Source organism: Micrasema longulum, unplaced genomic scaffold, assembly GCF_059751315.1.
Source record: "Micrasema longulum isolate JH-2025_06_02 unplaced genomic scaffold, ASM5975131v1 h1tg002862l, whole genome shotgun sequence".
NCBI lineage: Eukaryota > Metazoa > Arthropoda > Insecta > Trichoptera > Brachycentridae > Micrasema > Micrasema longulum.
The window spans coordinates 24,523-41,916 of NW_028279984.1; the positions used below are offsets into that span (position 1 = coordinate 24,523).

The 17,394-nt window shown below is 32.1% G+C and overlaps 2 protein-coding genes across 3 annotated transcripts; one reads left to right on the forward strand and one right to left on the reverse strand.

Moving 5' to 3' along the window:
• Positions 1–313: 313 nt before the first annotated feature.
• LOC148271450 (aarF domain-containing kinase 1-like) lies at positions 314–10,119 on the forward strand. 2 transcript variants are annotated; one of them, XM_088241364.1, is made up of 5 exons: positions 314–873; positions 2,836–3,246; positions 5,903–6,076; positions 7,355–7,555; positions 7,948–10,119. In XM_088241364.1, the coding sequence occupies exons 1-5, from the start codon at positions 451–453 to the stop codon at positions 8,272–8,274; spliced, it is 1,536 nt and encodes a 511-aa protein (XP_088097490.1). In that variant the 5' UTR covers positions 314–450; the 3' UTR covers positions 8,275–10,119. The 2 variants fall into 2 exon arrangements, 1 of the variants encoding a protein (XP_088097490.1); XR_015825089.1 differs by having other exon boundaries at positions 324–873; positions 5,903–6,065; positions 7,948–8,556.
• Positions 10,120–12,351: 2,232 nt separating this feature from the next.
• LOC148271451 (U3 small nucleolar ribonucleoprotein IMP3) lies at positions 12,352–17,134 on the reverse strand. Its single transcript, XM_088241365.1, has 4 exons — positions 16,862–17,134; positions 15,531–15,742; positions 13,425–13,600; positions 12,352–12,444 (listed from the first exon to the last, which is right to left on the reverse strand). Exons 1-4 carry the CDS (start codon positions 16,996–16,998, stop codon positions 12,421–12,423), a joined length of 549 nt encoding a protein of 182 aa, XP_088097491.1. The 5' UTR covers positions 16,999–17,134; the 3' UTR covers positions 12,352–12,420.
• Between the last annotated feature and the right edge of the window lie 260 nt (positions 17,135–17,394).

The following is a 17,394-nucleotide window of genomic DNA, read 5'->3' on the forward strand; positions in this document are numbered from 1 at the left end:
ACATATTTGTATCTACCTCCATGAATGCTACAAGTAGGCAAGTGGTGATTCGTTACAATAATATTGTTATGATGATTTGAATGTATGACTTGTCTATTTGTATCATTCACGGAGGAGGATAAAAAAATGTGTTTTTGGTGGGTAACTCACAAATGCTGATTTTGAAGTTACCTAGTTGTGGTAATTACCCTGGGAAATTATAAAATTGAAAAATTTTGTGAGATTGAAATAATTTTTAGGTAGGTAACCAAGGGATATTTACACTAGCCACATTTTGTGCAATACAATTGTAACATTGGACACCTCGTGTATTGACAGTTTAGCTGTCACATTCAAAATATATATGATGTAACTTTTTGAAACGTATCGGAAGTTTTAAGGACTCGAATATTTGGGGGCAAAGTTCGTCGTGGCCAATAAGTAGCTAAAATAACGTCTATTTATTCGACAATGTTACGAAAAGTGCTCCTTTATGGTGTTGCGGGCGCTTCCGCCGTCGGTGCAGCCGTAAGTCTTCACCGAAACGACTATGAGTTAAACGCAATAGCCCTCGTCAGAATAGCCAGGGCGACAGCCACGGTATTCGATATAGGATATTGCTATAAAACTCAGCTTTACAGCCAGGATTTCGACCGCACGTGTGACGATTACTACAAACTCAGAAGCAAAGTCCACAAAATCGCCGCCGAGAAACTTCTCAAGCTCGTAAAGACGAATGGAGGAGTTTATATAAAGGTCGGACAACACATCGGCTGCTTGGATTACTTGCTACCTTCAGAATATGTAGAAACAATGAGAGTTCTTCACAAGGATGCACCATCCAACTCCTTAGACCAACTTTACAAGGTCATTAAGGAAGATCTAAAACAAGATGTACGTATATATTCACACAAATTCAAATTATGATGCATTTTTTCCTGTTCAAAATTCATTATTTGATTCTCCTGAACTACTTGGCTCCATATTTTTAACTCATTTGCCGCGGTGTTCACATACGTCTGTGAGCGACTATGGCAGCACTACTACACAGTACTCACAACGAACGCGAGTAATTCACTATCATAAAGAGTCATAGATTACAATATTTGAGTTTGTCCAAATGTTTGTAGACAAAAGACTGGATTTCACTCCCTCGGGAGTCATTAAGATGAACAAATTACAACAGGGATGGAGAATACCTTCAAGGAGGGAATATGGAAGTCTAGGCATTTACAGGGCTTATGATCTGTCACTGGCTGGTTTAAGTAGCCACTTTACACACTGTGTAACATTCACCATTTTACCTATGTTTGAACATCCGTATTTCTTCGATTTTTCCATGTGTTGACTTTATGAATAATATACAGTGTGTAAAGTGGCCACTTAAACCAGCAAATGACATGTCATAAGCCCTGTAAATGCCTAGACTTCCATATTTCCTTCTTGAAGGTATTCTTCATCCCTGTTGTAATTTGTTATTTGTAGATTAAGTATTCATTAAGTATACAGTCTATATACTCATGGTCATAAAAAAAATAAGTGTTTAAACTAATAAATAAATAAAATACATAAATTTTCAACGATGGGAAAGGGTTAAACATACCTTCCAGAAACCTGAGACAGACTCAGGTTTTTCACTCAGAAGTTCACAGAACTAGTTACGGTTTTAACTCTTCTTTATCCAGAGTTTAAGGTTAGCTAACAATTACCCTAGTATTTATTATTTTGGTTATAATTTATTTGCTCTCATTCTGTCGTTGAAAAATCTTTGTATTTAACCATCTTAATCTTTCCATCTCAATTTGTGCCACTTTTCTTAAATATTTTATTTAAATGTGCATATTTGCTTGAATTTACTCGTGTGTATCCTTTGGGCCTTATTATTATTATTAATATGGATAACTTATATAGCGCCGTTTTCATAATATAATACCTCAAGGGCGCTTTACATAGTAATTCTATAGTTAATTTTTTTTTATTGAATCTTTTAAATTTGTAATTTAATTAAAACAATTTATTTTGTTGACATATGCTACGGATTCATTCAAATGATTTAGAGAACAAGTGGGTTTTAAGTTTTTTCCGAAACATCACTTCACTCTCACAGCCTCGCACCTCTGCTGGGAGAGCATTAGGATATGCTGATATTACGAATACATGATTTATTTGCAGAATGTATTTATTTTCAATTTTAATTATTTTTTTTAAGAATGTGTATCTGTTCCTTCCATGCTGATCCAAGACCTCAAACCTACTTTAAAATGTACCAGTGATTTGATGTTTTGTAGTTCCTTGGTTAGAAAATTGAAGGATCTTGGACCAACATGTGAGGAGTGCCTCTGTGCCAACTTAGTTCTGCATCCTGGAACTGACAGTACACAATCGGATCTATTACTAATACGATTTAAATTATTACTGAACAATTCTCTAATCAAGTAAACATATTTTATGCACTGAAATATATATAATTTACATCACCCGCTAACATTTGTTCAATGTTTTATGTTTTTCGTCCTGGCCACAAACTCTCAGAAAATGAATAAGGGATGGGTAGTAAGATCAAATTGAATATTAAAAAAATTTTAGTAAAGTTAAAAATTAGTGTCAGTTTATTTTTAAGCCTTGACAAAGGAATAGTCATGTTCTGAAACCGGTCGGCACATTCAATTTATTTTGGTGATTTTACACAGTAAATATGTAGTTGTATTATTTAAAAAAAATATCTTCTGCCAGGGATTGTACTCGTTCAATTTTATACAAAGAAGCATATCCTTCAACCCACGCAGACACGGGTGTATAGTAATTATTCAAAATATTAGTACGCCAAACATTCATTTCTTACAATTATTTTTTCAGCCTAAAGATCTATTTATGGAGTTTGATCCGACTCCGCTTGGCACCGCATCCTTAGCCCAAGTTCACAAAGCCAAGCTTAAAGATGGAACCACCGTAGCTGTAAAAGTTCAACACCATTACGTTAAGAAAAACACCAAAGCCGACATACGTTCCATGGAAATTCTCGTAAAACTCATGTCCTGGGCATTCACGGACTTCAGCATGCAGTGGCTAGTCAACGAGACCAAATACAACATATTCCACGAGTTGGACTTCCTCGAGGAAGGAAGGAACTCGGAAAAGATTGCTGCTATGTTTAAAGATTACCCCTGGTTGAAAATCCCCAAAATTTTCTGGGAATATAGCACTGACCGAGTTCTGGTGATGGAGCATATCAATGGTGGACAGGTCAACGATTTGAGTTATATGAAGGTAAACTCTCATTTTTGTATACATCATTTCTGTACCTCAGAGGAAGACGGATGCAAATCCAAATGTCAAATGTTCAACTAAAGCCTAAAGAATCTACGTTCTCTAAGTGATTTCTAATAATTTATAGCATTCATTTGTATTTTTAGTATCTTAATACATAAGACTTACATTTCTTCAAAATCAATGGACATGATCATAAACTGGATACTATCATTTCATCAAATTCTGGATTTGCATCCGTCTGCCTCTGAGGTACAGATTTATTCTATTTTTTTATTTATTCCAACATACTGTATACATAATGTCAAGTATTGAGTATTAGCTTACAGACAATCTGCCAAACAAAATGGATTTTTTACCCTTGAAAATAGACGCACTGTATCTGAATTATGCTATTTACATAAATTATTAAATAATAAAGTAGACTCTTTTAACCTACTCTCCAAAATTAATCTCAATGTCCCCTTTCGCGTGACAAGAAATAAGCATTTATTCCATCTGCCAGTCTGTAGCACTAACTATGCACAACATTCTTTCCTCTATCGTTCTTGCTCTAACTATAATGCTTTTTTTCATCTATTGAAATATTTATATGCCCCTTAATTTATTTTAAAATAAATTAAGACTTATTATTTCTGTCTGCGATACGATCCCACTTACTATTTTATGATGCTTATACTTACACTCACCTGAACACTTACTCCCACACTAATACACATAAACACACATCTACACTTACTCTCATACAAATACACATAAACACATCCTTTTGTTGTAACATAATTTAATAATATGTATGATCCTTATTTAGAAACTTTGCTGGTCTGTCTTTAAACCATATTTTCTTTAATTTTATTATATCATTGCCGACTTTGTTTCTTTAAAATAAATACATATATAAGGCGGGTATTGAGTGCGGTGTTTGAGGCAATTTCTTCCTACCTACCTGAACCGCTTGAATGGAGAAAGTAAATAGTATATATTATATGAACATATTGTATGTATAAAACAATCGTTTAGAGTAGATTTCCCTCAATTTAACAACTATTACTATGAGAGCAGAGGCAATTAAAAAAAAAAAAACAGATTTCCTAAGGTGAGTCAGACCAGAATTTAAAACAACTCACCTCATAAAGGCTTCAACGTTTTCAATGAGTTGCCAGAAAGTCTCAGGGAAGCTAGAAACGTCTCCACTTTTAGAAAATAATTATTTAAGTTTATTGAAAATAGATAAATTCAAGTGAAATAGAAGAACTCAATTGGCTTTGTTTTAATTAGTGCTTAAACTTTCAATCTCTCACACTTCTTTACAACCTTTTCACACCAAAATATCTTGCCGAGAACTTAATTTACCTTTCTGATCATGGCCTATCACTTCGCTCTTCTCGGGAGTGAGAGGGACATAGCGCATCATTTTTCAGCAATAATTTTTATGTTCAAGGTGTCAGACTTTGAAATGAGCTACTTCATATAAAAAATGCACCTTCCTTGGAAACTTTTAAGAAACACCCGAAACATTATTATATATCCACAGAATTCTTACTTCCCTTCATTTTTATTTATAATATGATTATACATTATATGATGAGGAATATGGGATCAAATAATTAGTTTGGAAGAAGACAGGAAGAGCACCCAGAAAAGAAAAGTAATAAAAAAGCAAGGTTAGGATTCTAAGGTTGCATAATAATGTTTCAGGCATTTCTTGAAAGTGTCCAAGGAAGGTGTATTTTTCATATGAAGAGGTAGCCCATTCCAAAGTCTGCACTTTGAATAGAAAAGGAATTTAAAGTTTATATTTGAAGCACTAACTTTGTGGTTATTCATTATAATAAAATAAATAAAACAACTTTGTTTTTAACCAATAATTTTAAAAAAATAAAAAATTCCACTGACCGGTTTCAAAGCAAACAAGCTTCTTTGTCAAGGTTTACGTAACTAATGAATTAATTCCTATTTTCTTTTTATCATGTTCACTAAATACTATATGTGGACCCAATAAATCAAGTCTTTTTTCTTACAAGGGTGGTAATTTGATATCAATATTTTCGAAGCTAGACAAGAGAGGACTAAAAGAAATATTGTTTATTTGGTAAATAATTAATAACCAACCAGAAGCTTGTTTGCTTTGAAACCGGTCGGTGGAAAAAATAATAATAATAAAAAATTAGTGGTTAAAAACAAAGTTGTTTTATTTATTTTATTAGAAAAGGAATTTTTATTTTTATTTTATTAGGTAATTCAACAAAGATACATACTAGAAAACATACAATTTGAAAGCATTCGTCGATACAATTTTACATGCATATATATCTTAAATTATAAAATTACACAAAATAGATTTATATATTAAGTTGTAATACATATTTTTTAATATTTTTTTTTTATACAGGATACAATGCAATAAAAAATAAGTTGCATGTGTGTACTTATTGAATAAGATTTATTCCTAAGAGATTATTCGCAAAAGCTGAGAGAGTATCATAAAAAATCTCTCCTTTTTCTGTTCTTGTTCTCTGTTTCATAGTCTTGAAGCCTGAATAGTGAACGAATTTGAAAAAAAAATAAGCGTGATGACGTGGGATGCAGAGAGATCTTTCGTTCAATGACCGAAGTGATATAATATCATCTTACCAACCCACCTGTCTGTTTGCAGGCGAACAAGATTGACCCGTATGACTTGTGCAGGAAGCTCGGTGACTTGTATTCCAACATGATATTTGTCAATGGATTTGTGCACAGCGACCCTCACCCTGGGAATATACTAGTGAAGAAAAATACAGCCGATAGGGGCATGACAGTTTACCTGCTTGATCACGGTTTGTATGCGGTTAGTTATCTGAGAGAGTATTCATATTGTTTTCTTACCGAGTTTGTCATAAAACAAATATCTTTATCAAATTAGAAACTGTTCAAAAATATATATTAAAAATAATGCTTCACAAAAATTGCGCTTTCCCCTCTTTCCAATTGTTCCAAGAAGCTAAACTTTTAGATCTAAGACAAATATATTGTTTTTAATGTTTAAAATATACATTTAAGAACCAAAATTTATTTACAAGTAATTCAAATAGTTCAAGTCAAAAAAGGAATCGTGTGTTAGAAATACCACATTGTAAAATGAGGCTCGCACAGAGACATGCATATTTTATAGGCCCAAAAATTTTTTTTTTACTGATAATATTTCATTGATTCCAAACTTTCAAAATTTTCCTTCTTTTAAAAAACATGCACTATCCTAGATTCAAACTAAAGATATGAACTCTTTTTTTCTATGATTTATTTTGTTGCCTTTTAATAATAAGGAATATTTTTGTGTTTTTTTAAATTCCTTATTTTTTATTTCCTTTTTTAGTTACTATAAAAAAAAACATTTTTTTTTTTTACAGAATATTTTATTTTTTCTTTCTTATGTTACACAAAAATATTATAACTGTCTATTATTTATTATAGGAGCAAAAATTCATTATCATTTTCTTGTATACCCACGAACTTGCCTATGCCTTTGTGGGATATTTTTTGTTTACTATTTTTCTATTAATATGTATTTCATTGCTATGTAATTATGCTTTATTTTTTTAATACTCTGTTTTATTATTATGTTTATTGTAAAACAACAAAATTTTTAAAATAAAATAAAAAAATAAAATCCGATGATAACTGTAGTCAAGTAAACAATGAAGGCGCTCACCTCTTTCCCAAAACTGTTCTCAAAGGCTAGTGTCTTTCTTCAATTCCACATATTTTCTAACAAAATTATTATTAAAACTGATTTAGTGAAAATTTAATATTTCTTTACAATCAATCTACGAAAATAATAAATAATAGAAACTTTAAAAGCTTTCGCTTTTAAAGTTTTTATTGTTTTAATCCATTTTAGGATTTTTACCTGAAATAACCCGTTGAGTGGAAACACTCGTTCAGGATTCAATTTTTTTTAACACGTAGAATTATATTCTTCGCCCGTCTCGCCTGAACACGGCTTTCAATATATGTGCAGAAAAAAATACATTGATTTAACGCAGGGAATTCTTAGCTAGTCAGGGAAAGAAACATAATAATTTAGGTATCTGAAAAATATGTTTTAAAAATGTAAATTTTTTTCCAGACACTAACTGATCACTTCCGCTATCATTATTCGGAGTTTTGGCTCGCGATTATCAATAAGAACCAGCCGGGAATGAAGTATCATGCGGAAAGGTTGGGCATCACAGGAGACATGTACGCTGCATTGGCATGCATAGTCTCGGGAAGACTGTGGTCTTCCATCATCCAAGGAATTGGAGATGTCAAACCCGGTGAAACAGAAGTGAGTTGAAATTATTTGTATTTTTAAATATTTTTTTAAAAATAAAAATACTTGGTAACAATAATTTAACTTTAAATTTATTCACTTTCACTCGTGACGGGAATCAAGCATACATATATAGAATTAGAATTTATATGAAAGTAACAAAATTTTGAAATTTGTATTTATATATTTGCAAATGTGCATGCATGAGAAGATATATGAATGTAGATGTTGCAAGGTTTGTAAAGGCAGAGTAATATGGCATTTTATTACCTCTGCCTACCCCTATGGATAAACGGCGCGGCGTGATGGTTTATTTGTTTGTTTGTTAATTATCTATAAACCAAAATCATGCAAATTATTTATCACATTTTAACGTTTTTATTTACTCTTTAATTGTTTTTTTCTAGCGAGATACCATAAAAAACCAACTTCCAGAAGTATTGGACCAGGTAGCACTGTGTTTGCAGAGTATCGACCGCCAAGCTCTGCTAATTCTCAAGACCAACGATCACATTCGAGCAATCGAGCATTCCCTACAGACCAGTGACATGATGTGCGGATTCACCGTCATGACAAAGTGTTGCCTTGTCTCGGTTTACAATCAGAAAATTAAGGAGGCAAAATCGATCTTCCAATCGGCGTATTTAAAAACAGCCAAAGCTTGGACCATGTTCAAATTCTATATAATCCTGTCTTATATAGATTTATTGTCAAAGTTCCGAAGTGTACAATGATCTAGTCGAGAAGCCATTATGGCAGTCCTCGGTTTTTGTATATAAATGGTTCCCGGGGGTGATAACAATCGAAAAATACAGAATTCATATCTTCACAATGACGATATAAAGATAAATTCTTCCAATTGATTACAAAGATACAGTATCGGCCTGTATCGAATGTGGAATATACAAAAGCCAATGACTGCCTATATTTAGTTAAATATTTAATTTACTAAAGAACTTATTTATGTATTTACCTGTGTTAAAAGTCACCAAATAAAAATTGTTATTAAAATGTGATAGAGATCTTTTGGAGAAGGAAATATGGAGGAAATTAAAATGTAGACTACGATTGTTATACCAACATTATCTAGACTAAAAGCCTGGGCACATATTTGTAAATACCCGACATGTTATTTATTAGTGATATACATTTGGTATCACTTGGAAATATGTCTCCCGTTCGAGATGTTTTGGAATCACTCCGGCGCTTCTTATTACTTAGCGCTGTTCAATTTCATAACGCCACAAAATCGCCCCTGAGTAGCGTCTACTAACGCCACTCAACATAAACATTCTCATTCTCATTGTATCTCAGCTACGCCATAAATATCTTGTATGAGAATTTGGTTTATTTCAGTTATTCCTGGGGAGAATAATGCATCAGGTATCTCCACCCGACATGTCTGCTATTCATGAAGCCACTCCCGGTGGATTCCGAACCATCATAAATGGATAACGCGTCAGATATTAGCGAATATGTTCCCCGGGCACTGGAAAAAAATGCCTGTCTTTAAAAATGTTCATGTTTATGAACGGCTAATGTATTTTATATTGTATTTTGAGGATTATTTGTTGCGTAACATCAAAGATCACAAACATTAAAAATAAAATAGAGCAATAAATTTTTAAAAAGTATGCGCAAATCACAACAAACATCAAGTAACTATATGAAAACCTGAAGCATAATGAAATTAACGAGATTACTATTCATTGATGTAGTTAAGTCCATCAGAGATTTAGGAGTTGTTTTGGACTATAAACTGATATACAACGAGCATATAGATAATACAGTAAATAAATCACTGAAATTACTTGTCCGTACAATCAAAACTCTTTATTGCTCAACTGTTCGCCCTCTTCTAGAATATGCCTCCGTGGTCTGGTCTCCATTCTATGTCAATCGCATAAATCACATTGAATCAGTCCAACATCGCTTGCTTCGAAAAATAGCGTTGATGCTTGGACTAGAGAGGTAATTATTCTTATGCTGATATAGAGTCAATTATATGATAATGTCAAATATTTCTAGTCTACAAAAACGTAGAACTAACATTGATTCCATATATATGTTCGGCATACTAAATGGTATATTCGATGTTCCATCATTACTGGAACAAGTAAAATTCAATATTCCGACTCGTAGATTGAGAAACAATGAAGTACTGTTCATCGATCAGCATAGAACAAACTATGGCCTTAATTCTCCAATGACCCGTCTTTGTCGTATTGTTAACTCAAGACAAGATCTGGACTTTTTTGGTTTAAGTTTACAACGATTTAAACGAGCACTAAATAAATAGTCCAGATCTTGTCTCGATGTCCCTTATGTTTGTCAATGCTTCTTTTCTTTTTTAAAAATGTTTTAAACTATTCTTTTATTGTAATATTTAAAGCCTATAAATTGTATACATGGACAATGTCCGTTAATAAATAAATAAATAAATTGTTGATCATCAATATAATATGGTTAAAATGTATATTTTTACTGCACAGGAGTATTAGTGGACAATGTTTGACTTAGGTTAAATTTAAATATAAAATCGAGTCATTGGGAAACTCAAAAGTGTGATAATAATAAAATCAAAATAGAATCTGTATTGCAGTACTCCGGAATAGTTTTTACTCTAACTGAAAGTTAATTTTAGAGCAATTTACCATTTTTAAAGCAAAAAACTAAAGAGAGCGGCGGTTTGATCTGCAGAATATGTTCCCTGAAGTATGACAGTTTGGCTCACAAATTCCGCCGCTAGGGGCGCTGTCAGTGCCCAGGCCTCTGTAGAGGGGGTATTGATCAAACAGTGTGTAAAATAATGAAGCAAACTAACCAATGACGATTAATGAGGTATTAACTCCTGTAAATGCGTAGATTTCCATATTTAAAAGATTCTCCGTCATCTATTATTGTTTTAAAATTACAATGAACATCCATCAAGGCATTATATTACCCAATCTAAAACTAATTTAACTTATTCAAATTTATTTCAACAGAGAGGGAAAAAGTTTTTGAGAAGGGAATATGGAAGTTCTTTTACTTCACAAAAGTCAACAGATGGAAGAGTTGAGGAAATGTGGATGTTCAAACATGGGCAGAATGGTGAATGTTACACAGTGTGTAAAGTGGCCACTTAAACCAGCCAATGACAGGTCATAAGCCCTGTAAATGCCTAGACTTCCATATTCCCTTCTCGAAAACTTTTTCCCTCTCTGTTGAAATAAATTTAAATATGAACAACTCCCTAGGGATGAAATCCAGCCAGTCTTCAAGCATTTGGACATAATCAAACATTGTCTAATTTAACTTATATTACTTTATACATTTTTAGTTACCCAATTCAGTTGGAATAGTTTAGACCATTTGCCTCCCTCCTTTATTTTTTTATGTATGTTAGCTTATAGAATTTTGTTACCAATTTACTTAAGATTTCTCTCATAATTTATGTAAAATAATAATATATTTATATAAGTGATAGTAATTGTTATTGGAAACACGGGTCAAATATTCTAAATGTATATAAATTATTGGTTTTAAACTGTAGTTTATTATAGATTTTGTTGACAGATTAAGAAAAAAAAACAGAGAGAATGGTACAGGGCCGTAGCCAGGGGTACGACAAGGCAGACAGAGCCTGCCCTGGAAGATTTTGTGCCTTCTCCAGCCGCTAACCAGATTGATTCGATTGTATACATAGGGAACATCGATTTATTCTTAGAGATGAAAATACTTTAATGAATTCACTCATTGAATTATTAATGACGACATTCTTAAACATTATATAAAGTTGGTTGCACAATTTATTCCATTATTGGCTGTTAATGAAAAAGCATTTCACGATGTAACATCACGAAAATAGTTTATTTGGCAATATTTTTAAATATAAATTGCTTACAGATAAATCAAACTTGCGGAATTCTCTAAATACATACCAGCTAATGCTGCATATTTACCTCCAGAATTACCATTGATCGATGACACACACACACATGCTAAATAATTTCACCTGAAATTAGAGTGCGACGACCGATGAACTAAGTCAGCATTTTCTATAGAATCCAATACAACATATTGAGGCTATACTGACAGAATGCATTAAGTCATTAAAACAAGTTCCGGGATAATCGCCTTTAAAGCTTTTTAATTATTTCAACGCATTATTTCTGACACAATTTTCTTTTATTTTAATTTTTTTCAAAGCTTTAAAAGAGTAATCTTTATTCTAGACATAGCATACAATTTGAAATCAACATCTTGCAACTATATCTGACAGAATGCATTAAGTCAACAGTCTTTATATATTTTATTTTTTTATAAAACGTCATTTTACCTTCTTGTACACTATAAAAAGTGCTATATATTTATGTACCATTATATTTGAAAAACAAAATTTATTTTAAAAAATGTTTCTGACAAAAAAAATATTATAGCAATGGAAATAATTGTGAACTTTTTTTACTGTAGGTAAATTAAAATATGTATCTCATTAAAAATCAAAGATTGTACAAAATATGTATAAAAAGCTCCAAAGAAAAATATTTAATATATTGCTCCATAAAATGCATCTTAATTTTTAATAAATGTTTATATTTTTAAACCCTTTTATTAATTTATTTTATTTGGAAAACCAACAGTTCTACATAATTTCATAGTCATAAGCCCAGTAGATGCCTAGACTTCTTTATTACTTTCTCTAAAATTTTCTTCATCTCTGTTGTAATATGTTAATATGACAGCTCCCCAAGGAGTTGAATCCAGTCCTTGTCTACAAAAATTTAGACAAACTCAAAATATTGTTGAAAATAAAAAATAACAAACAATTCTTAAAAAGTATATTTATTAATATGTTAAGGCATTCAATTATATTGTACTCGGCAAACTTCAGATCTTTACATTATGTCGAAATCATCTCTCTGCAAAAAATGAAAAAAAACACAAGGTTAATGACAAGCACATAAAACAATTACATAAACTAGCAAATAAACAAACAAACCATACACCGTTTCAAAAGCAAATATTTGATCCATACTTCCTCTTCCATTCATAAAACCGCTCTGTATATCTCAATCAGTTTGACTCCATTAGGAATGTCAAGCCACAAAGTTAATGACCCATTAACTTCAATTTGTTTCTTTTTTGGGTGATACCGCGGTGTGTTGGATTTGTTCCGATGTTTTTGTTGGGTTTATGCAAAATTTTCGGTTCAAAGGCGAAAAAATGTCCGGTGTCTATAAAGTGTTCTGCTATTGCAGATTTGTCAGGATGCCCAAGTTTACACACTCTTTTGTGTTTGTCAATCCTTTTCTTTGCTGTGCGCCCTGTTTGTCCTACATACACCTTATCACATTCTTGATAATTTAGTTTATAAACAGAGAAACCAAAATTTTTGAATAAACCCAGTAATTACAGTGCACGAATAATAAAAGAGGCAATTGAAATACACAGACACCAAAATAACATAAACAAACACGACGGGCTGAAATTAAACTCAACATGGTTCTCAGCACTACATACTACAAAAATGAATAGAAATGTTCCTACTGCCGACTGCGACACGGTACAAATTACTAGTACTTAAACACATACTTTTTTCTACAAAACACTCAGTTTACCCTGAAGATGGCTCCTGCAATGGTAGCCGAAACATCGGAACAAATCCAACACACACGGTATCACCCAAAAAAACAAACAAATTGATAACAGTGACCGTGAAAACCTTCGTACCTATTTACCCATTAACTTGCAAATAAAAAACCAATATTTTGCAAAACAAAAAAGTGCTATACCAATAGTTGACTTATGACCACAAACAGCAATACACAGCTGTTTATGTCACTCTCTCAGTTCTGAACTAAGTTAAAGATAAAAATCATTAATATTTAGCACAACTCACGGCATCATTGTACTCCATGATGTGTCTCTTGACGGCTGAGGTGTCCACCCAAGTGACAAAGTCCTCCAGCGACCGGGTGACCAGAAACGCGGGGTCCTTCACTAGCTCAGGCCCTACTCGAACATGCCCTTGCTGGATCAGCTTTGTAGCACCCTTCACCGACTCAGACATTTTATCTGAAACATAAAAACGAGTATTTACAAATATAATTTCAACAGATGATAAATAACCTATTTAAAAATTAAAATAAAAACACTAGATTTTTAACCACTTATTTTTTATTTAATATATTCCAATAAAATAACTTTGTTTTTTTATATGTAGCACGTCATTTTTTAATAATTTAATGACAGACTAGTTTCGGCAAAACACTATGCATTCTTCAGGGTTAATTACAGACTAACATAATATATATAAAACTGACACAGTAAGGGTGGAATGAAAGAATTTTCCCTTTTGAAAGGTCTGTTGGTGATTTTCAGGAAATTGTTGACACTGCAGGAAAACTCAACTCGTATGGGTCTTAATATTAATACAAAAAAGACTCAGATTATGTGCAACAAATCCTGTCCTGACCCTGATCAGCCTCTCTATAATAATGGACAGAGGATTGAGAAAGTTGACAGCTTTAAATACTTGGGAGTACACATAACTGAGGATGGAAGCATGCATAAAGAGCTCGCAACCCGCCTAGGAATTGCTGGAGCGACTTTTAACATGATGCGTGTTGTCTGGAACTCTAGTCTACACTCGGTCAAAACTAAATTCCGATTATTCAACTCTTGTATAATGCCAGTTCTCCTATATGGGTGCGAATCTTGGCACCTTACCAAAGCTCAAAACACCAAACTTCTGAGTTTTGAGAGTAAGTGCTTGAGAAGAATATTAGGTAAAAGGTGGTTCGATTTTATAGCTCAGGAGAACCTTAACCCAAGTTGCCTCTTCTTTAAACCTACGGGATCACGCCGTCCTGGAAGAACGTCAATGATGATCTTTAGACTTAATTCGCCGAAATAAGGGACGCTGGATTGACATGGGAAGAAGCGAGAGTGTTGGCTGGCGATAGGGTCTCCTGGAGGCAACTGGTAATGTCCACATGCTCCACTTAGGAGCGGATGTGGAAAAGAAGAAGAAGAGAAGGGTGGAATGGGTGTGGCTAAGGGAGAAGAGAGGGGGTTAAAACTGGAGGTTGATGTGTAGATTTAAGGAGAGGGAACATATTCAAAATAGAACTATTGCTTAAATTTATTTAATTATTCACTCATAAAGCCCGATGATCAAAAAAATAACGGGGATGTGGGATAAAATAGACCCAGTAAGAAGAAGTCGCTTTTTGGGTCTTGTAGGTGGTTTTTTTTTAAATATTTTTTTTTATATATTTTAAAGCCTTAACATGGTTTCCGGCACTACACACTACAAAAATAACATGGAATGTACCCACTGCCGACTGCGACACATATTTTTTCTATTAAAAGTTTTACAGTTTACCCTGAAGATGGCTCCTGCAATGGTAGCCGAAACATTGTAAAGAATCCAACTTACACGGGATCACCCAAAAAAGATATATTTTAAAAATTGCCTGGAAGAATGACTAGACAGGTGCCACCATTTTGTAGCAAAAATTCACGGACAGTGTATACTTGTAATGCCGTATTGAACAGACTTCATGAACTCGGCAATAGTTATTCCCACGTACCGGATATATTTAGTGTAGGGTATTGTTCTTATAGAACAAACCTTTTGAACTTTTTTAAAGATGGTGAATGGTGAATATTTATTTATTTATACATTTCGTCATATGTACATTTTTTTTTTGACTTTGCCCAGCTGTATAAAAAGTACTTTACGATTTTCTTGTTATATTACTTTAAAATGTTTTATTATTTAACTTGATTTTTACATTTCTTCTTAAATTGTTTAAACTTTCTAGTGAATATGTTGAATGATTTTTAGGTTTTATTTTTTTAATAACCTTGGGTAAAAGGAAATTTATGTTTTTTTTTTTAAATCTAAGCCAAATATGTTAATATTACAAATTTTTGTAAAAGGCAGATTTGCCTTTATGTTTGTGAAATAAAATAAATAAATTCTATTGGCCATCATTACTTTTGTACATAATTACGGGCAGTCTTCTTCTGCAGAATGATGTTGCTGTCACTCCATCAGCGAGGCTCAAATCCCACCGAGTCGATATAACTCCCATGACATAGAGTTTTTCCAATAGCTGTGCACTGCACTGTGTCCTAAAAGGGTGCTTTGCGTCGATATCCTTAATTTTCCTAGCCAACTCGCGAATCTCTCTCGATAATTTATTGTACCTAAAAGAGTAATAAAACAAAATGTAATCCGCCCTTCTAAAAACTATTCAGAGCTTTAATTATTTTTTATTTTTTTATTTTTTTTATTTAAATCTTAAAGTAGGGCACACATATCATACATATTGTTATGTGTGTTCTAATAATAACATTGAAAATATATTTAATTTATAAATTGTTTATCACATATGTCTTGACCATTATTTTAAATTTTGATATGTTTTTTTCTTCATAAATATTTTTTTCCATTTCGTAATACTTTTTAATTGCTTTAAATAAAATTGAATTTTGTGACTTTGCCTTTTTCCTAAATGGAAGTCTAATTTTGTTCTTTTCTCTAGTATTGTGATCGTGTTCATGCTGGTTCCGATCAACTTTTTTCCAAAACTCTGTTTTTTTATTAGAGTTTATAATTTTATGAACAAATATCATTGTATTGTAAAATATTCTTTGTTTATATGTTAATAATTATAATGAAGAAATTCTAAATACTGTGTGGATGGGGATCTGCTGCAGCTGCACATCTTAAACGAATTATGAAAGCACAAAATGGCATCATTTTTTTAATTGGCTTTAGCATTGTTAAGATTTTTCTACTTATTTTGTTTATGTAATAGCTGTAAAAATCCCAAATAAAATTTAATAAATGACAAGTGAAATATGTATAAAAAAAAGTATTTAACACTGTACAGTCCTCCTCAGAACAGGTTTCCCATTGAATTTCTCAGTAAAGCTACCAGTATCGAAGATGTCGCGAAAGCGATGAAACCGGTGACTGGATATTCCAAATTTGTGGATTAAAGTATAACTCCTCTTTTGTTTCTATAATAAATTATGATTTTTATGTTTAAATAGGCATATTTCAAAGTTATATTAAATGTTTCCCTCGGCACAGGGCACCCTAGTGAGGAAAAATTATATTTAATGTAAAAAAACAATACATATATTGTAAAATAATAAATAAATGAAAATAAACTTATAATAAATAAATGAAAATAAACTTATAATAAATAAATGAAAATAAACTTATTTATTATTTTATTGGTGCTTTTTAGGCAGTAAAACTATTTTTTGTACACAATATTTGTAAACAAATACAGAATATAACGCTAATTGACCTACTTTGTATAATCCTCGCGTTTCTGTATGCAAAATTTTCTCATAATTTTTACTTCATGTATATTATTATCAACCTTCCATGATATAAAGTCAACTTTCTTCAAAAGCTTTTGCTCGTGAAACTTGAGTTTTCTGACCATTTTGTGAAATGAGTTTTAAATAGTGTTATTTCTACAAAAAAATGTATATAAATTGAAAAATATTATTTTTTTTAATACCAGAAACGTGCGAATTTGACGTTTGATAATGATTTTAGTTTGACAGAACTCGGCATAGACACATTTTTAAATCCAGAAAACACGTGTGTATTGTTCATGGCAGCACTGATCAATAATATTTCCTTTTTTTTAGAAAAATATATATTTGTGTTTTTACGAAACGCCCAAATATTTTAATTTTGGGGGGAATTTCAACCAGTTGTAAATATCTCACAATCAGAAATTGGTGAATATGATAATATATTCAACAAATATATTATAAATACGATAACTACTTCGTCATCTTTTATTACAATAATATTATGTGGGTAGTTTATT

Excerpts from the sequence above, each read along its gene's own strand:
- LOC148271450 (XM_088241364.1), top strand. The coding sequence starts at position 451 with ATGTTACGAAAAGTGCTCCTTTATGGTGTTGCGGGCGCTTCCGCCGTC. Across the intron at positions 3,247-5,902 it reads ACGATTTGAGTTATATGAAG|GCGAACAAGATTGACCCGTA; the intron begins GTAAACTCTCAT and ends GTCTGTTTGCAG. Across the intron at positions 7,556-7,947 it reads TCAAACCCGGTGAAACAGAA|CGAGATACCATAAAAAACCA; the intron begins GTGAGTTGAAAT and ends GTTTTTTTCTAG.
- LOC148271451 (XM_088241365.1), bottom strand. The coding sequence starts at position 16,998 with ATGGTCAGAAAACTCAAGTTTCACGAGCAAAAGCTTTTGAAGAAAGTT. Across the intron at positions 15,743-16,861 it reads AAACGCGAGGATTATACAAA|GTACAATAAATTATCGAGAG; the intron begins GTAGGTCAATTA and ends TTACTCTTTTAG. Across the intron at positions 13,601-15,530 it reads GCCCGTAATTATGTACAAAA|ATAAAATGTCTGAGTCGGTG; the intron begins GTAATGATGGCC and ends TTTATGTTTCAG.